We start from the raw sequence: 19,017 nt of genomic DNA, 5'->3' as shown, positions 1-19,017 counted from the left end.
TTAACTTCAAATCCAAACTTTTATCTATAATCTTCTTTAATTCCGATGAATGGGCTTTGTTCATGTTGATATTACGCGATACAAATACCGAAACATACAGCGCGTAGCATTCCCTAGTTAGTCTATTCAAGCAGATACGTCCGCACCCGACGACAAATGGAATGGAGGTAAAATTGTATCAGGTCTATTCGAATACTGGAATAGCATAATTACTGTATGTTGTAATCATATCCAGATATCCGACCAGTCAAGCTTGGCTTCATGCTGTCAAGACTGTCCTAAGTTTATAAGTTAAATAGAAAAATCTTCATTGTATTTGCAGATAGTTCAGTAGTTCAGAAATTTAGTCTATGCATTATATAATATAAAAAAGTTATCTTCAAAAAATGATGAAGATGAAGATTTTTTTAATTTCTATATGTCTTATGGCAATAACCCCAATATCTGGTGAGTACAGGTGACATGTTTGGATTTCAGTTTTTATGTTGGTTATGTTTTTATGTATTACAGACTACAGTTTTATGAGCAAAACAACTTTATTTCATTTTTCAATTATTTACAATATATATATATATCCTGATATCACAATAATTTCTTGAAATTTTAAGCAAATCAAACATTTTTAATTCATTTCGCTTTTCAATATTGCTTTATCAGATGCCATCACTGTCATGTCTATTGACCTCAGTAGCGAGTGGATGAAAATTGCAATTGTAAAACCAGGAGTGCCAATGGAAATTGTTCTTAACAAGTATTTATCTCATTCTATCTTGTTTGAATGAATCATTTGAAGGATAGAATTCAAAAGAATGCAATGTACACAATTGAATTACACTATTTCTGTATTTCCTATAACAGTATAAAAGCAAAAGTTTTTTATAGGTATATTTTTACCTTTGTTTCAAAGTGTATTTTTCAAATAAAAATATTTTTGCTTTAGTTGTCTACTTTTAATTGTGTAGTAATACATTGATCTCACCTAGCCCTTGAACAAATAGAGTGTGATTTATATACAAACTCTGAAATGAAACAGATTCTCAATCAGAGGATTTGCAAAAATTGTTCAAGACTTTCATATTTTTACTAGTCGATAAAATCTCTATAGAGAACAAACCAATAAAGTAAAAAATACTAGTAATTTTCAGAGAAACAAAGCGAAAAACTGAAGTTGCAGTTTCAATGAAAGATGGTGTGAGGTTGTTTGGGAGTCCTGCTGTAACTCAGGTAATATTAATGAAAGCTTCTGGGAGTGGGGAAGACAGAATGAGAAGCAAAAAAAAGTTCTAGGTTTTATAAATTGTAATGTGCAAATGGTAGTTCGAATGTAAGTTATCAGAAGTACTGTAAGCAATATTCTTGTCTATACCACAACTAAACCGACTCGTACTATAAATTGGATTATTTTGATTTCTAATTTCTCAAGTTATCTTTATTGAATTTGTTGCAGGGTGTCAGGTTTCCAAAATCAACGTATTTTTACCTTACTGATTTGCTGGCAAAGAAAATGGACAATCCACTTGTTCAACGTTATAAAGAAAGATTTCCATATTATGATTTGGTTGAAGATCCTTCCACTGGATATGTGCAATTCATGTAAGCAGAAAAATTCTATTTGGGTATTAGAATCAAGAATCGCAAGATTACTACTTTGAAATATTACTGTGTCAAATTGTAATTTTTTTCTCTCAGCCATTTCCCTATCAAATTCAAATCAGAACAATACCATTACTAAGAATCGTCGTCAGTTTCATTTTACTTTTTTAAGTCCACAAATTTTAATAATTCCAACCAATTTGTTACGAAAGTATCACCCTTATTTTGCAATTATAGTATTTATTTATTAAACAAAAATTTCAAGCCATGATAAAGCCATTAGTGTTCTGCATAATAGAACTTGGAGTTTGAGTTATTAGGAGTGTTGAATATTGCTCTTGTATTCAGTGCAGTACATTTTCTAAAATGGTAATTTTAAAACACACCAAATTCAACTAATGCTTTTGTAATTTTATTTAGGCATGATGAAGAAAAGAAGATTATATATTCACCTGAAGAATTAGTTGCCATGATATTTAATTATTCAAGATCATTAGCAGAAGACTTTGCTCGTGAGAAATTTTGTTTCTACAAAAATACTGTTTGTGATTGTGATATACATGTACTTATCTTCTGCAATTCAAATGTATATGCATATCATCCCATGTCTGATTGAAATATTCAAACTTTCTGAATGTTGTTGAATTTTATTAATATAAAATTATGTTTAAGTTCAGTTATGTTCAAATTTTGTTCAAGTGTCAAGATGACTCTTAGTCAGTCGAGATGTCTTCGTAACATTCACATTCATGCCCCTGGACTCAGGAAAAATGAACTATTTAGTTCTTCCCACTAATGTGACCTCCACTTCGTATACAGTGATACCCTGGTAGTCGAACATAATTATTCGTTCAGGATTGGTGTTTTTTGCCATAAAAAACAATAGTAATAATTTTAATTTGTTTTCTTGCACTTTACAAAATATTAACAAAACGTCTACCTAAACAACAATGATTATTATTTACCGGTAAATGTGTCAAATGTACATAATTAAGATTAAACATAATGAAGATAAAAATAGGAACAAAAAATTAAATTGCTGTGGGCTCTATGGAATTCGTTTTTGGTGTGCGATAACCTCATTAAAATTGCGCACTTTGTGGCAGTTGCGCTTCTACGTTAGTTGTGAAGAGTGCTGTACTGGTAGTCTACTGTGACAGATTGCATACCTGTACTGCGTCGTTTTGAACTTTGTGTCCTTATATTTGAGCATCGCTCTTGGTAAATGGTGACATCATTTGACTCGGCGTTGCGCTCGGTTGTTCGAGCATCGAATTTTCGTTTGAGTACAGCGGCGCTTTTGTCGAAAATTTTTTGGTTGACTACCGATGTATCACTGGTCCATTTTTTATAAATAGTAACATCCATTCCCTTTAATATTAAAGATTACATTCAACCATATAAAACCAAGCTAGTCAAATATACCTTATTTTTTACACAGAGCAAGCAGTTGATTCGTGTATGATCACAGTGCCGTCATATTTTAATCAAGCTGAACGCATGATGGTGCTTTATGCAGCAAAACTTGCTGGGTTACCAGGACCTCAATTAATGGATGATAATACTGCAAGTAAGTAGCATTCTGTAGGTAAATAAGTTTACACTTTGAAATCATAAGAGTTTCATCATTTCCCATTTCAATTGTTTGATATTTCATTGCAGATAAAAGTTGTTTCTGTCAGTTAGTTCTGGGTTGAACGAATTCAAAATATTTTTCAGGAAATCATATAATTAAACTCATTGTCATTTTGTGCCGTCACATTGTGAGATACAAGTGTGTTACAACAAGTTTCCATTCCTTTTTTGTAAAATGGAATGTATGAACTACCATGCTATCCACATAAATAATGCCCACATTCTTAGCATGTGCTACTTGACGCAAAGTGTATTATAGCTGAGGGGTGTCTATAAAAAATGTTGTGCCCCACTCTTCAAAGGACAATAGGTTCACATGGGTGGGAAACATGGGACAAGAGGGACCAAGACGTTGCACAAGTGGGACATGACAATTTTGAGACACCGTTAGCTGAATGATCATTTGACTTGAACTGATGGATCAATAAACTGGCTGTTTATTACTTGGAAACCTGTTTGTAAATTAGTTGCCTTTTTAGGATAATCATTTTAAAGTATGTACCCAATATCAATCTTGAGCCAGATTTAAAAACAGTTTTATAAAATATAGGCTATTGATTTTTTTTTCTTTTTTTTTTGTTCTTTCATGCTGTCTCCTACTCTCAATAATTTCAATCTTTTGTTCCAGGTGCATTGAATTATGGAGTTTTCAGGAGAAATAACATCAATGCCACCGCATCTTATGTAATGTTCTATGACATGGGAGCTACTAGCACCACTGCTACTATTGTTTGTAAGATTTTCATTCTTTAGCGCCGGGGGCTGAGGGTTGTTGTACATGCATCGATCCAAAAAGATTGTTCGTCAAAACATATTAAATAATCAAAATTGAGAATATGAAGTGTTTTAGTAAAAATATCTGAACCAAAATATGCTTTTCCAGACATGTTTATATACAGTCAATATTATGATGATATAGCATAAAAAAGTAGCATTCTTATTATGTTGACATTATTTTTTGCATCATGGATGAAAGATTAAAGTGTATAATTACCTCAAATAAAAATGGCATAGCAGGAAATGAAACCTAGATATAGCTCCTTTTTTTACAAATATATTTGTTAATTAAGAGACGGACGTAAGCTTTCAGATTTCTTTTCTACACATGACTTAAAAAAAACGTAATAATCAGATCATGAATGATTTTTTTTTCATTAACATCTTCAATAAAAATTAACCATTCAATTTCGAGTTTTTCTACTTTGAACATCATATGATTTTTCTGTAATCTTCAATTATATGATGGCAGATACCAAATTGTTGGCAGATGTTTTTAAAAGATTTACAAAATTATTATATCGGGCTTTTCCACAGTATTGAATAAGCAGTTACTGCTGTATTATCTAATTTGCAATCTAACAATTGTTAGATTTGTTTGTTTGTTCCAATTCAGCATATCAGGTGGTTAAAGTGAATGGAATTGCTGATCCACAACTGGCTGTAAAAGGTGTTGGATTTGACAGAACTCTAGGATCTTTTGATATGGAATTTCGAATAAGAGAACATTTAGTTAAGGTAATTTTCAGAATAATTTGTATTCCTTTATAGTGATACAAATTAATTAGTCAAAAATAGTAGAATATCTATCCATGTAAATCTCATTGCACACATTCAGATGTCTATAGCAGCTATGGGTGATATTACCCCCCAAACTAGCAAGGCTTAGCACAACTTTATTCTGTTTATAGAGTTCATACACATCTAACGAATGCCACAGTTTGATGTTAAAACAAACGTGACCCTCAAAGTGATTCAATTTTAAAATGTTGAATGTATACCTAATGTTGTTAGTACCCTTCAAATAGTTACAAAACGTTATAATGAGTCTGCATTTTGATAAATGTTGTGAATCTGTTATTAATAAATATACAACAGCCAATCAGCCATAACTGCAAAGAAACCTGTTCTGTCTGCCAGCATTATGCAGTGGTCATTTACCAACTTCAAAAATACAGTGCTGCTATTTGTATTTTTGTATTATTTTTGAGTGGGTTTATCAATAACTCTGCATTCAGTCAAAAGCAAAAAATATTTTTGAATGATTTTGTACTTGACCATATTTAAGTATTTTTCATCGTACAGCTTTTTAATAAAAATAAAAAGACCAAAAGCGATGTAACAAAAAATCTTCGTTCAATGGCGAAACTTTTAAAAGAGGCAGGAAGATTGAAAAAAGTTCTGAGTGCTAATGTTGAACATCATGCAAGGGTATGTTATAACACTGAAACAACTATGTACACATATAATAAACCCTAGGTTGGAATTTCAGAGATTTATTTTTGTGAACAAAATTTATATATGTACCACAGTTCAGTTATTTCCTGCACATGCTTTTCGAATGTGCAGCACTGTTGCCAGTACATGCATACTGGTATACACGTCTATGGTATTTCACTTGATTTTGTAAGGCCGGCCTCATTTTTATCTTCAAAATGTTACTTATGTTAAGTTATGTTAGTAGGTATATTTTTTTCAATAAATTGTAACTTGAGAAAATAGATAATGCCTGACGAGTCACTATGTCATACAGAATGTCAGTGCTTTGACATCTCCGTACTTATAAGCTCATACTCTACTCCCACCTTCCTGTTATGATATGACACTAGGTACAAAATGTTCCCCACATTCGAAAGATGGGCAAACAGCTTGAATGCAATGGTAAACTGATGCGAAAGGACAAGCGCTCATAGTCTCTTCTTCAATATCTCACGTTTAGTCGCACTTCACAAGACCAGGCTAGACTGGAAGATGACGTGATGTACTTTTTGGCAAACATAATATGACAATTTTTGCTATGTGTGTCAAAAGTTGCTCAGGACCATCGAAAAGAAAGGGTTAGGGTTATTAGATTAAAAAAACATTAACACCATGGCTCTTTCTTAGGTTGAATCTTTGATTGATGATGAAGATTTTCATTCCAAAGTAACAAGAGAAGAATTTGAGAATTTATGTTCCGATATGTGGCCCCGTGTTGCGGTACCAATTAGAACAGCACTTAAATCAGCTGGTCTTACAATAGTAAGTCTTTTGTTCGGACGAAAATTCCGGTAATAATTTGATAAAATTTCAAACATAAAGAAGCAGGGAAAATCGAATAACTTACTATTCTGAACATATTCTGAATTGATCTAATATATACTTAAAAGTTTATTAGAAAACTAAAAAATATAGGGTTGAATATTTTTGTGTTCGGTAATTTTCACAGGTTAAAAATGTTTTCCTAGTGTTTATTGTGGACTTTAATAACACCAAATAATAATGTTTGGAAAGAAAATATTCTAAATTTTTTTTAAATAACTTACAATGCCGAATATAACCAACTCTGAATGTATTCAAATATTTGATTTGTTGTGGACATCCCTGTATAGATGCTTGACATATTAACCTTCAGGTATCATTATATCAAAAATAGTTAGTTTTAGTACGCTTGTGCTCCGCTTCGACTGGGAATAAATTCAAATCTGAAATCTGCTTTAACAATTTTTTTATATAACATGGTTGGTTGGCCATTTGCAAAATAATATGATGAAACAAATCGCATTTCCTCTGAATACTAGAGGTTGTTGAAAATAATATTTTGATTGGTTTTCCAGGATATGATCAGTAAAGTTGTTCTGGTTGGTGGAGGCACAAGAGTTCCTAAAGTTCAAGAGATTTTACTCAAAGAAACAGGAAAGTAAGTTATAGCTTTTATGAAGTTTAGATCACATTCCTCATTCAATACATTATCTGTTTATTTGAATCTTGCGTAAATCAAGTGGTCAAAAGAGTTTGTGGTTGTTAGATAAGTAGCTTTGTTAAACTAGCTATCTTTTTGTAGCTAAATATGAAAATGAAATACATCATTTTTCAGAGAATCTCTTGGAAAAAGTCTGAATACAGATGAAGCACCAGCTTTGGGGGCATCTTATGAAGCTGCGGCTCGATCAAATGGTTTCCGTGTCAAAACATTTCATATAAAATCTGGATCTATATATCCTATTGATGTAAGTTGTCTATTATCGTTCAAGAGAATTACAAATTGTCCAATGTGATGAAATATAAAGGTTTTATTTTTATGCTTGTTGAGTGGGGACTAATTTTGAGGTGAAGTTTCTCTACTGTTCCAAGATATAGTTGAACTATGTGCAAAACAGCAAAAATGATTTAGTTTATCGTGAACTTCTCAATCTCAATTAGGGTAATTAATGAGGATGTGTCATTTCACAATATTTGAGTTTATATGCTACCTATTGAGTTTACAAGGCATTCACCCATTTCATGGTAATCAATACATGTCGGCATAGTGTTTGTTCTCAGGGTGTTTTTGGGCCAGAAAATAAACTTTTTCTTATTGGCAATAAAGTACTGCGGTTGTATCTTGATTTTTCAAACTGTGGCTTTGGAGACAAAAAAGTAACTGATTTGACTTGAAAAATTCGCTGATGAATAAAATAGTGATTACCGTACATTCTTTTACTGTTTGTGCTTCAACTTGTTCTCAATAATCAAGTATTCAAACGCTATGGTTTCAAAAGATTATTTATCTTTGAATCCCAATTTATTGAACTCCTGATGCATCAACCATATTGTTTTGTTCCAGATTGAATTTGACAGAACAACAACTCTTGAAGATGGTTCAGAGACAACCAAACATGTTCGAAAGACATTGTTTCAAAGAAATAATCCATATCCTCAAAGAAAAGTCATTACATTCAACAGGTAAAACAGATCTTCAGTCTACTAGTACTAGGCAAGGTGTCACCATCGTTGATACAAGTTCAATTTCCTCTGTAAATAAAAATAAAATAAAGTTATCTTACTGAAATACATATCCTTACCTATTGTTGTCAACAGGTTCTATTCTGACTTTGGATTTGATGTTAATTATGGAGATTTAAAATTTTTATCGGAGGAACAATCAAAGTAAGTTTTATAGAGCGATGATAGAAAGAGCATACTTGTTCCTCATTACACTATATATTTATATACATTGCGTGAAAAAATTCTCGACCTTTCTCCTGTGGGGCATTTTTTTGAACCCGGTGATTATGCTGGAATTAAATCAGCATGCCAAAAGGGCAATGCATGGCACCATCATGCGGTTGAAGAACTAAAAATTGTGCGACGTTAACAGTGAAATGCCATTGAATAAATTCCAGTGGGGCATGTACGCTGCCATATTATTCCAATTATTATATCACAAACATAAATGTTGTGAAATAGACAAGAACAGAATAGAATTGTTAGTATCGCAACATGAGACATGAATATAGAAAACAAACGGATGATGTATACAAGTGATTCCCAAATTAATTTCACATGTGTTAATGACATATTAATTCATCTCCTAGGAAATTGTATCTTATGTGCACGCATTTCAATGTGCAAGAGATGAAATTAATTTTGAGAGAAAAGTACTACTCGAGGATATTAGATTTGCAGTGGCATCATAATCTTTTATATGCACAAAATCGAGCTCACATGTGGTATCGATTAAGTGTGTATGAAATATAAAACTCCTACTTGTCGCAATTCAATGTTAATGAAATCAACTTTTCATTTCAATGTGCTGAGATTTATATATTAATGAATGATTGTGTCTGGAGTTTGAAAAGTCTATAAATGAGCACATAACACTTTTCTCCATTTGAGCGCAAAATTGGTAGCAATCACTTTTCAGCGACAGTTAACTTTGTTCTGTGTGTGTTTTATAGCGAGAAAATTATACACACTCTCTCTTGTTGGTTTACAATCAGGTCAGCAGATACAATTGTTGTCGAGGGTTTTCATCGGTCGAAGAATAAATATCTTTCTGTGATAAATTTTAAAGATATATTTTTTGAGGCTGCCACAGTTAGCAATTCTTGGTTAAAAAACAATGCGTTTCAAGTAATTTGTTCATCACTCTATTCCGAACCTTGCGCCATTGCTTGTCAATAATCAGCATAAACAAATCTCAAGGTACAGCGTATTATACATATCTCAATTATCACTGAGATGTGCGTCATTATTATAATAGATAAGATAAGGTGATAATGCACAGAATATTATAGTCTTGATCGTGAAACCGCCTGATGTACTGACTGTAAAACGATGCTGTTATTAGTTTCAAGTAGAGAATAGAAATTTTGCATTAAAAATTTCCATCATAATCTTAACTGCCATCTGAGAAACCATAGAAACTGTTCAGTTTGTAAACGCCTGTTTTACAATGTATAGGATGGTGTGGTTTATGCACTTGTTTTAGGCTTTTATCTGTAAGAGCGAAAATGATGACTGCCATTCATTTTGTTTTATTTAATAAATTTATCAAGTATGTGTCACAAACAAGTCTGTCTGATATTTATTTCAGTTTGTTGTGTTCTATTAGGAAAAATTTCTTCTTGTGCATTGATAGTTCCGAATCTATGTATCTCCATTTATTTTAGATTGTTTGGAACAAAAAATATTTCATCAGTCAAATTGGAAGGTGTGCGAGCAGCTCATGAGTTATATGGTGGAAATAATGCAACTGAATCAAAAGGTGTCAAAGCTCATTTCAGAATGGATGAAAATGGAATCTTGAATTTGGAAGAGGTGGTTAATTAGTGTTAAGATTTGATGGTGGAAAATTATTAATTGGGACATAGTTTTTCCTAACTAACATAAGCAGAATCGCGAGTCTGCAGTTCACTAGGATTGACCAAAAGATTAAGTAGCAAATCTTAATGTTAATTTTCTCATCACTTTTTGCCATAAAAATCCATTAGATTTAGGAAAAAACATTTGAGGCTGTGTTGAAGATCTTTGGAACTTCAAAAATATCCATCTCATAGGCGTTTGAAAATGACCCCCCATATTACTGGGGCTGCTTATATCAACACTTCTCTATTAAATAAAGGAGTGGAATCAACCACGCATGCATAAACTAATCCCCCATTGGGTTTTTGTTTGGGGGTTATGATGTGAATCATGCCTAACTGCGAAATCTGGAACGAGTAACAGAGCTTGGAGGTTAAATCATCATTGTCTTGTGATTTGGAAAAAAAAATTTAACTTGTGATAAACCTAATCAAGCTTTCCTGCATTTTCTCCTTTATTTAAATCAATGTTAGCCATTCTGCTCCCTGAACGTAATTTAAAATATTTTGGCAGAATGTTTTTTCTTGAAATGCCTGTCAATTCTGCTTACTCTTGCTGTATTTTTTGCATTGAGCTCCATCTTGTTTTGAAACTCATTTGATTTCCCATTCTTCTATTTATCTTTCTTTGCACAATATAGTAGTTAAAGTCCGGTCATTGATTATAGAATCCAGGACACATTGGCATTGACAACAAATAGTAAGGCAATTCATTTGTCATAGGACTCAGCTGTATGTAACTCTTCATTACTATCGAGTGATTGAGTTATCACTATCAGGTTAATCATTTTCTTTATATGCATAGTTGAACTCTTTTATTTATCAGCAAAATCATAATTTACAGGTTGAGTCTTTGTATGAATCTAATACAACATCAGCAGAAGTCGATAACACCACTGAAGAAGATGCCTCAGCTTTTCAAAGTATGCATTGCATTGTTTTGATTTCTTGTAGTTTGATTTTGGTTTGTAGTTGGGGTTTATTTGGTTCTTTTAGCTGTGTGTAGATGTTGCTAATAGGCATCTAGCGTGTTCACCAAGTGTTCAATTATTAAAATATGCCACTGTAAGAAACCTATTTGAATTAGGATTTGCTGATTGCAATCTAGTCTCTTCAAATCCAACTTAATGAGTATAATCAAAATAGTCGATTTAATCCAACCTGGCACTGACTGGTATGAAGAACTTTAGGATTATTACTTGATGATTAATCCATGGTAGTATTGTCAACATAATAAGTAAAAACAGCATGGTCATTATTTAGAATTGAAGGACAGCTTTTCAAGCCTTTTTGGTGGTGATGCAGAAGGTTCACCCACAGACAAAGAAGGTACTAACTAATTAGTAATGTTAATATATAGATGCATGCAAACAGGGTTGTCCAAAACGAATCGAATATTCGAAGTTATTCGAATATCAAAGTATTCGAATACCTTTTCGGCTGATTTTCGAATAATTCCGAATAATAGCCACTTTCGTTTCGTTTTAAAGAGAAATCTTCAAACGATTTTCCGCGCTTTGTCACGTTTTGTAATGACGGTGAAATAGTATCGGTGCTTTGATTGTTTGCTATCTTCTGTGCGAGCATGCGCCTCTTATTGTTGCAACACATTTGCACGGTTGTGAGATTGGCACTATTGCCATTCCCTTGCAAGGCTTCTAATTCACGCATTCATTTGTATTAGGTCACGAGTCTCACATAAATCCATTACCGGTACTAGTAAATCAGATATTAAATAAGTTAAATAAAGTCGTGCGCTTTGTTACAAATTACGACACCCAATAAATTGTCGCAGGTTGGAAAAATCGAGTTGATTTATTAGGAAAAATCATTTACACTTTTTCCCGCTTTTTGGCAAATAATTTTGATAATGATAGTCAAAAAGTACCAACTTTTTACTATGGTGATTTTCCGTTGCGACAAAATATTCAAATTTGTGAACAATAACAGCATTTAAAATGCCTTACCATATTAATTTAATTTTGTTCAATTAATGTAACTCATGGTTGCGTCAACTAACGAAAAAATAAAAGTATTACTATTCAATAGTGTGGTAAACTGCCCCATTTACAATTAATTTTTTATTCCTATTTCCGTACTTACGAAAAATAAATAATATTACAACTCTAAAATCCATGGCAATCTGTGAACATAAAATGTGCGGTAAACTGCCCGATTACAATTAATTTTTGATTTGTATTTTCGTACTCGCGGAAAAATAATTTATACTATTTCCCACATTTAGGAAACTACTTTTGATAATGATAGTTAAAAGTATGAACTTTTAGCTAGGATGATTTTCTGTTGCGACAAATTATTCGAATTCATGGCCGATAACAGCATTTAAAATGCCTTACCGTATTAATTTAATTGTGTTTAACGTAACTCATAGTCACGTCGACCTTACGAAGAAATTAATGCATAACTACTCTAAGATACGGCGGCAATCTGTGGACATAAAATGTGTGGTAACTGCCTGATTATAATTATTTTTTGATTCCTAGTTTGGTACTTACCAAAAACAAACGCATTACAACTTAATATTGCGACAATCTGTGGATATATGTGTGGTAAAATGCCGGAATATAATTAATTTATATTTTTGTACTCACAAAAAAATAATTTTTACTCGCACCCACTTTCGGCAAATAGTTTTGATAATGATTGTTAAGAGTATTGACTTATTCAATAAAGCGAAGACTGATACCAGAATTTAAAATGTCTTGCGGTATTACTTTAATTGGGTTCAACGTAGCCTATGAATTTACAAATGAAAGGATTACTTTTATGAAAATACTACGGCAATCTGTGGACATAAAATGTATGGTAAACTGTCCGATTATAATTAATTTTGATTCGCACTCTTGTACCTAAAAAGGGCATAGTACTATAAAATATCACGGCAATCGGCGGGTATAAATTTTCTGGTAGCCAGCTTGTGGGTAACGGCAATTCCATTGTTTATTGTATACAAATACTGACGTACACCAAGATAAGCTTATTTTACTTGAATTTATTTTCGCAGTATTCGAAATTTCATATTCGAAAATAATAATTTCGAATGCATTCAAAATAGTGAACTATTCGGTATTGGCCATCCCTGCATGCAAATATTTGGTTCAGTAGTGTGTAGCATGATTATTACTTCTTGAAATCTCACCAAGGACTGTTCAACATTTCATCACTGTTTGTTTGCCTTTTGTGTAGATGACAATCAGTCCCTCCTGGATATAATAAATATCCATAATAAATATGTGGCCAAACACGAAAAACATTTTGTATTAATATATGGATCAACTCATAACATACCTATTTGTGCACTCAATAAATGCATCGAAGCACAGTTTGTTATTTTTCTGGTCTTCTTATAATCGAACGATATAAGTTCTAATATAAGAACTACCGTAGTTATGAATTATTATAACACAATACCACAACACAATACTATATGAATAGGATTTTGAGGTTTCTGTATTTTTCCCACAGAATAATATATTAAATTCATTTTATTCCAGAAACTGGTGATGAAGATAAAAAAGAAAGCAAGGAACAGGAAAAGAATGAGGAAAAAACAACTGAAACTAATGATCCGTCCAGCAAAGGTGAATTTGCTAATGAAGATGGTAAAACAGATACAAAAGAATCAGATGACAAAAATTCAAAGGAGTCTAACGATAAATCTGAAAGTGAAGAAATGAAAAAAAAAGAAACTGAGGAAGCAAAATCGACATTTGAAAATACCACCGAAGAGAAAGCATCCAATACAACGAAAAGTCAGTTGAATATATATTTTCTTGAATTTAGCAAAAATTATATAAATTCAAGCTAATTGATAAGATTTTGATGGAAAACAAACCCCTAGCTTCAACAGTTAGAATATGGATGTGAACAGAATATGGATTAATGCGACTATAAATGAGGGAAAATCTTGAATAGAACCTGATTTTGTCTGCATATCGAATTTTCTCATGAAGGAATTTTTCTATTGTTTTCAGATGGAACTGAAACTTCAAAAAAAGTTAAAAAAGTGAAAATATCTGCTCCTGTTGAAAAAACTATTTCAAGAAATGATTTCAAAGGTCATTCATCAGATGTTTTTGATGCATCTAAGGAAAAGTAGGTTAAGTACTGATGCAAAACATTGAGCTTTGACGAGAGATGTGTTTGTTCAAAATATGTTGTAATTTTTTCTTCATATAAAATGATAAAACTAGTAGTTGAGAATTTGGTATTTTTGAGCGTTTCAAAAGGCAAACTGATCGGATTTCCTCAGTTTTATCATTGGTTCATATCATAGTACTGAGCACATACATTAAAAATTTAATAAAAACTAATAAACATATTGAATGCTTTCATGATGTCCTTTGCAGTAAAATATAAATAGGACCTGGTTAAAACTAACAGTGATGTAAGGTTTAACAGGAAATGGAATTTCTTAATTTTATTCAGATTGAATGAATTGTCAGCGACTGATGCTCTGAAAGCTGCAAGAGAAGAAGCTATGAATGGTTTAGAATCGTATATCTATGATAAAAGAGATAAGTTGTATCAGGTGAATTGTAGAATATTGTTTTATGTAGGATACATGGGAGCACCATTTTCAAATTAAGCCTTATCATTATTTCTCTTTTTCAGGATAAATATGAAAATAAGCAATTCAAGATTAAATGGATCATTTTTTTCATGTTTAGGAACAATACGAGAAAGCATTAACATCAACGGAGCAGGAAGAAATAACAAAAGCACTCACTGAAGCTTCTGATTGGCTGTTTGATTTGGAAGGAGATGTTGCTCCCGAGGTTAGATTTCTATGAACATAAATATAATGAGTTTATCACATGGATGTTCGTAATGTCAGGAGTCTCAGGACATCGTACTAACGCTGAGGCTTCAACCTTTTTTTATGGCCCATTTTCATTACAAAAGAACGCGGTAGCCCATTAACATTTTCAACCCAGGGAAAAACTACGAAGAACTTTGGGCAAAAATAGACACTGTCACTTTAATATTTAGAATGAAAATTACCATTCAGTAGCGAGAAGACAGCATCATTATTCATTGCTGCTACAATCAAAGTTTAACTAATAATTCAATAACTCTAGCTGTTTTTGTACGTATGTAAACAATGCACTTTGTGTGATATGCACTATGCTGTGTACAGAGATGCTTGTATCATGAATGTGTTTATTTACAAATCATCTTAGGATGTTTCATATATTTAGGTATACAAAGAAAAATTGAAGGAGCTTCGACAATTGGCTAGGCCGTGGTTGTTAAGAGTAAAGGAAAGAGAAGAATTTCCTTCATTGTTGAAGGTTTATATCTTGTGTTATGCAGAAATTTGTTGTATTATTGTTATTTTGGCTCCTGTTTATTATTTTATTAAGAACTTGTGGATTTTAATTTTAATATATTTAAGTGAGCTGTTTCACTAGGATGAGTTAGGAATTCTTCTTCAAGACATTGATTATTAATTTGACACATGACTGTGCAACCTAATAAACTTCTGGTATTAATTATCAAGTCCCTTTTTGCCATAGTTTTGCTTCTATTTCTACATTGCCATTTTGCAAGTTAGTTGTTATTGGGTTGAATAGTAAGAAACGGGTTCACCCATGTTTAAAACATACTTTTTGGTAATGGTTTGGAAATCCAACTTTTGTATTAAAGTTTTGTATTGGAATCTATTGTTATTTACATCTTCTTATCTTGTCAAGGATATGGAAACAATGTTCAACTACACAACTCATTTTGTGTCTGCTATTGATGCATTACCAGAAGATGATCAGATATATACAGAGGTCGAAATTAAATTAATTAAGAAGACATTAAATGACACCATTGTGAGTATGCATGTTATCGCTTAATAATTTAATCTCGCTTGGCACTGGGTCATCTGTTCATCAAGACCAGTAATTATTTGTGTTTTCACTTTCTTAATTCCTATGTCAGACATGGAAGAATGAAACTCTGGCCCTACAGAATGCATTGGACCCATCAAAAGAGAATATCATGAAACCTGACGATTTGAAATCCAAAATGGGAGAATTGAATCGAGAGGTTGGTAAAGCAAGTATATTTTGGTGTATGACTTGCAGAAGTCAATGCTTCACTATAGTTTTGGATCAATTATTTATAACTCTAGTTTGAACTTGGCAGAGGTGGTTAAGCAGCAGTTCCATTTCATCCTAGATGTGGAAGCTGTAGTTCAGCATCAGTGAAACATGTGCCTGAATCATGACACTTTCATACAAGTTGATTTTATTACTACACAAAGGAATAAACATTTCAGTCGATAAATAAGTCAACTTCTTAAAAGGGGTGTATTATTGCAAAACAGCAACATGTAACTTGACCAAGTGGTGGTAAATCACGAACTATTTTTTAATGACAAGTTTATTATTTTGGGTAAAGAAACCAATGAAACAATAATATGTCATATACTGATTTGTTGTCGTTAAAATATTGTTCTCAACGCCATTTTATTTTTTGTTGTGTTTCACATCAGGTTCAATATCTTCTCAATAAAGCTAGAACTGCAAAACCGAAGAAGAAAACTGAGGAAACAAAAACAAATTCAACAAAAGCAGGTTTGTGTTTATCAGTAGTATTGGTGAATTGATATATAAAAAAACTGCTCGATGAGATTGTCTGGAATTTTCAGGAAGATTAATTATATTAAATAATATAGAACATATATTGTTTTGTTGTTAAATGTAGTTGATTGAATATTCTTTGACTAAGTTCACATAAAATAAAAGAAGCAAATTACATTGTTGAGATTGAAGACCACTAATGGGGTCAATATATAGTATGGTTGCATATACAACTTCCAGCTTGTTTTATATAACCTACAGGAGCAGATAAAAACGCAAACACAACTGATTCAACTATCGATAGTGAAGATGTCAAGAAATCCAGTAATGAAACAAAAACAGATGAGAAATCTGAGACTGAAGAAGAACAAAAACAGACTAGCGAAAAAGTATTAGAGAATGAGAAAGATAAACCTTTGAAAGAACAAGAAGAGGTAACTAAAGAAAAAGAAAATATTGATGAACCCCAGCTGGAAATTCCACCTAATGAGGATGCTTCAAAATCAACCCCAAAATCAACAGAAACCCATGGTGAGGAATTGTAATTTGGAACATTGGAACCAGTTATTACAAACATTGCTTGTCATGACCTAATTGATTGTTGGGTAACTCTGTGATCTTTAGTTTTTGACCATAAGTATTTATTGATTTACCTGGCATGAGGGAGACAATATTCCATGCAAATAGTAAACATTGAATTGATTATATCAGCAAATGTATTCAGCCTTAGGTTTTCTGCTGTCTTTATTGTATATATTGAAATAAATATGGTACTTGGTGGTAGGAAATACTTCATTGTGTGAGAAATTCAAAAAATCCTGTACTCCTCTGTCTATACCTATTCTGCATAATGAGAATGAGTTACCTTCACAATTGAAAAACAAAATAAATATCTCGTAAATCTTTGCCTGTTGTTTCAGAAACAACAACAAATGAAAGGGAAATGAAAAAGGAAGAATTATAACAAATTGAATATGAACTTCCAACAACTTAATATGAATAGACAATTTTTCTGCCTCTTTTCTATTTGCTACAAAAATGCATAAACTTGCACATTTCCAAATAAAATGCTATCGTCACACAATCAGACCATCACCTATATTTAATTTATCATAAAATTAACATAGAGGGGGAAAAAATTCCCTGATTTGCCAGCTGTTGTTTGTCACTTTCAATCATTTACTATTTGTTAATAAGTTTCTTAATTTATAAAAGTTCATCAAAATACCAATTTGAACAATTTTCTTTGACCTTTTGTCAAACTGGTTTACCAACCGATCTATCCCTTACAATACTGATTAAATATTCCAAACTTTTTATAATTCGATCATGTTTTGGAAGAACTGGAGATTTATCGTGGGTTTTTTTCGGTGCCATTAATAGCCTTCAATATTTATATTCTCAGTCCAGATAAATGTTACATTATCACTGTTATAGTTTAGTACAATTAAGCAAAATTGTTGATCCCATATTTTTATTTGAAAATTGTCTGATGCATGGCATGCATGAGAATTGTGTTTTCATTTCAGTTACTGCATTTAGGTTAGAATATGGTTGTCATAACTTCTTAACATTGACGGATTGTTGATTTTCTATTCAGTTACAATATTAATCACATTTTAAATATGATCTTTAAATCTGAAAGCTAAGGATTCTTTAGGCCAAGTTCATTAAATAGTCGACGAGGTTTGACAATTTATAATTTCTGGATATCTGAGAAAGAATGATGTTGATATTACTCTTACCCTCAAATTGTCTGTTTCATTTCGAAAAGATTGAGATTGTAAACAGCATGATAGTCGATCATGACCCTGTATTCGGTTCCTCCAATATAGTGGTTCACCTGGATGAGTGCTTTAAACTGACTGTGAAAACCATAAAGATATTAAATTATTGCATTGTGCTCTTTTGGATGTATGTTTAGTTCAATGAAGAAAAAAAGATTTTTTTTCCTTATGTATTCAGTGTTCGTTGTTAAAGGTGGTTGCCCTCCCGTAGGGTTTAGAGCAGGGGTGGACAATTACGTTTTTGAGTGGGCCGATTCCAGATAATAGACTTGATTACTGGTCCGGAGGCTCAAAATGAATACTGAATAAAACTTTATCCACAAAAATTAGCATAACATTTAATGTACACCAAAATCTAATGTACAAAGTGACTCGATGATTATTGGGACTGATGTAGCTTACTGAACGCGTCCAATAGCTTATTAAAATCGGGCCCGAAACTGCTTGTGCTGATTCCTTAGACCAGGGGTGTGCAAAGCTTATGTATTCGAGTCTGATTTGTTACCTATGCCTATGGTCCTAACAGCGAAGCGAACAACGCGAATCACAAAAAAGTCATTTTCCGAGCAGCGAATTGAAAGGAAAATGCGGAGCTAATGAATTTGTAAGAACAGGCAATTGAAGATTAGGCAACTGGAAAGCAGTTTGAAAAAAATTTAATATTAAGAGATACAAAAGCTTAATGAGTTTTGGTTCCAGCCTATTGTTTAAATCTAATCTAGAATGGGATTTGACAGCAAAGTATTTGGAAATGAATCTTGGCGTATTAAAACATCTCAACTAAAATAACTTTCCACATTTGTA

The 19,017-nt window shown here is 32.3% G+C and overlaps 1 protein-coding gene across 2 annotated transcripts; it reads left to right on the top strand.

Annotated features, from left to right (window-relative positions):
* The first annotated feature begins 319 nt into the window (after positions 1-319).
* LOC120335648 (hypoxia up-regulated protein 1-like) lies at positions 320-18,382 on the top strand. Of its 2 annotated transcripts, XM_039403208.2 has the most exons (27): positions 320-447; positions 658-751; positions 1,146-1,224; positions 1,448-1,593; positions 2,014-2,105; positions 3,035-3,163; positions 3,857-3,961; positions 4,622-4,743; positions 5,311-5,436; positions 6,112-6,246; positions 6,822-6,904; positions 7,082-7,214; positions 7,811-7,929; positions 8,065-8,133; positions 9,639-9,786; positions 10,675-10,753; positions 11,094-11,159; positions 13,346-13,603; positions 13,826-13,946; positions 14,280-14,382; positions 14,522-14,629; positions 15,053-15,145; positions 15,548-15,673; positions 15,783-15,890; positions 16,339-16,420; positions 16,688-16,957; positions 17,347-18,382. In XM_039403208.2, exons 1-27 carry the CDS (start codon positions 387-389, stop codon positions 17,388-17,390), a joined length of 3,099 nt encoding a protein of 1,032 aa, XP_039259142.2. In that variant the 5' UTR covers positions 320-386; the 3' UTR covers positions 17,391-18,382. The 2 variants fall into 2 exon arrangements, with proteins under 2 accessions (XP_039259142.2, XP_039259143.2); XM_039403209.2 differs by lacking the exon at positions 11,094-11,159.
* The last annotated feature ends 635 nt before the right edge of the window (positions 18,383-19,017 follow it).

The sequence above is a fragment of the Styela clava genome, chromosome 2 (genome assembly GCF_964204865.1).
Source record: "Styela clava chromosome 2, kaStyClav1.hap1.2, whole genome shotgun sequence".
Lineage (NCBI taxonomy): Eukaryota > Metazoa > Chordata > Ascidiacea > Stolidobranchia > Styelidae > Styela > Styela clava.
The sequence above is the reverse complement of the archived record's forward strand: the minus strand, read 5'-3'. Positions and strand labels throughout refer to the sequence as shown.

What these genes read in the sequence shown, in the direction of transcription:
- LOC120335648 (XM_039403208.2), top strand. Translation starts at nt 387, where the DNA reads ATGATGAAGATGAAGATTTTTTTAATTTCTATATGTCTTATGGCAATA. An exon ending in AATGGATGATAATACTGCAA is followed by an intron (nt 3,164 to 3,856) that starts GTAAGTAGCATT and finishes CTTTTGTTCCAG; the next exon opens with GTGCATTGAATTATGGAGTT. An exon ending in AATCAGCTGGTCTTACAATA is followed by an intron (nt 6,247 to 6,821) that starts GTAAGTCTTTTG and finishes TTGGTTTTCCAG; the next exon opens with GATATGATCAGTAAAGTTGT.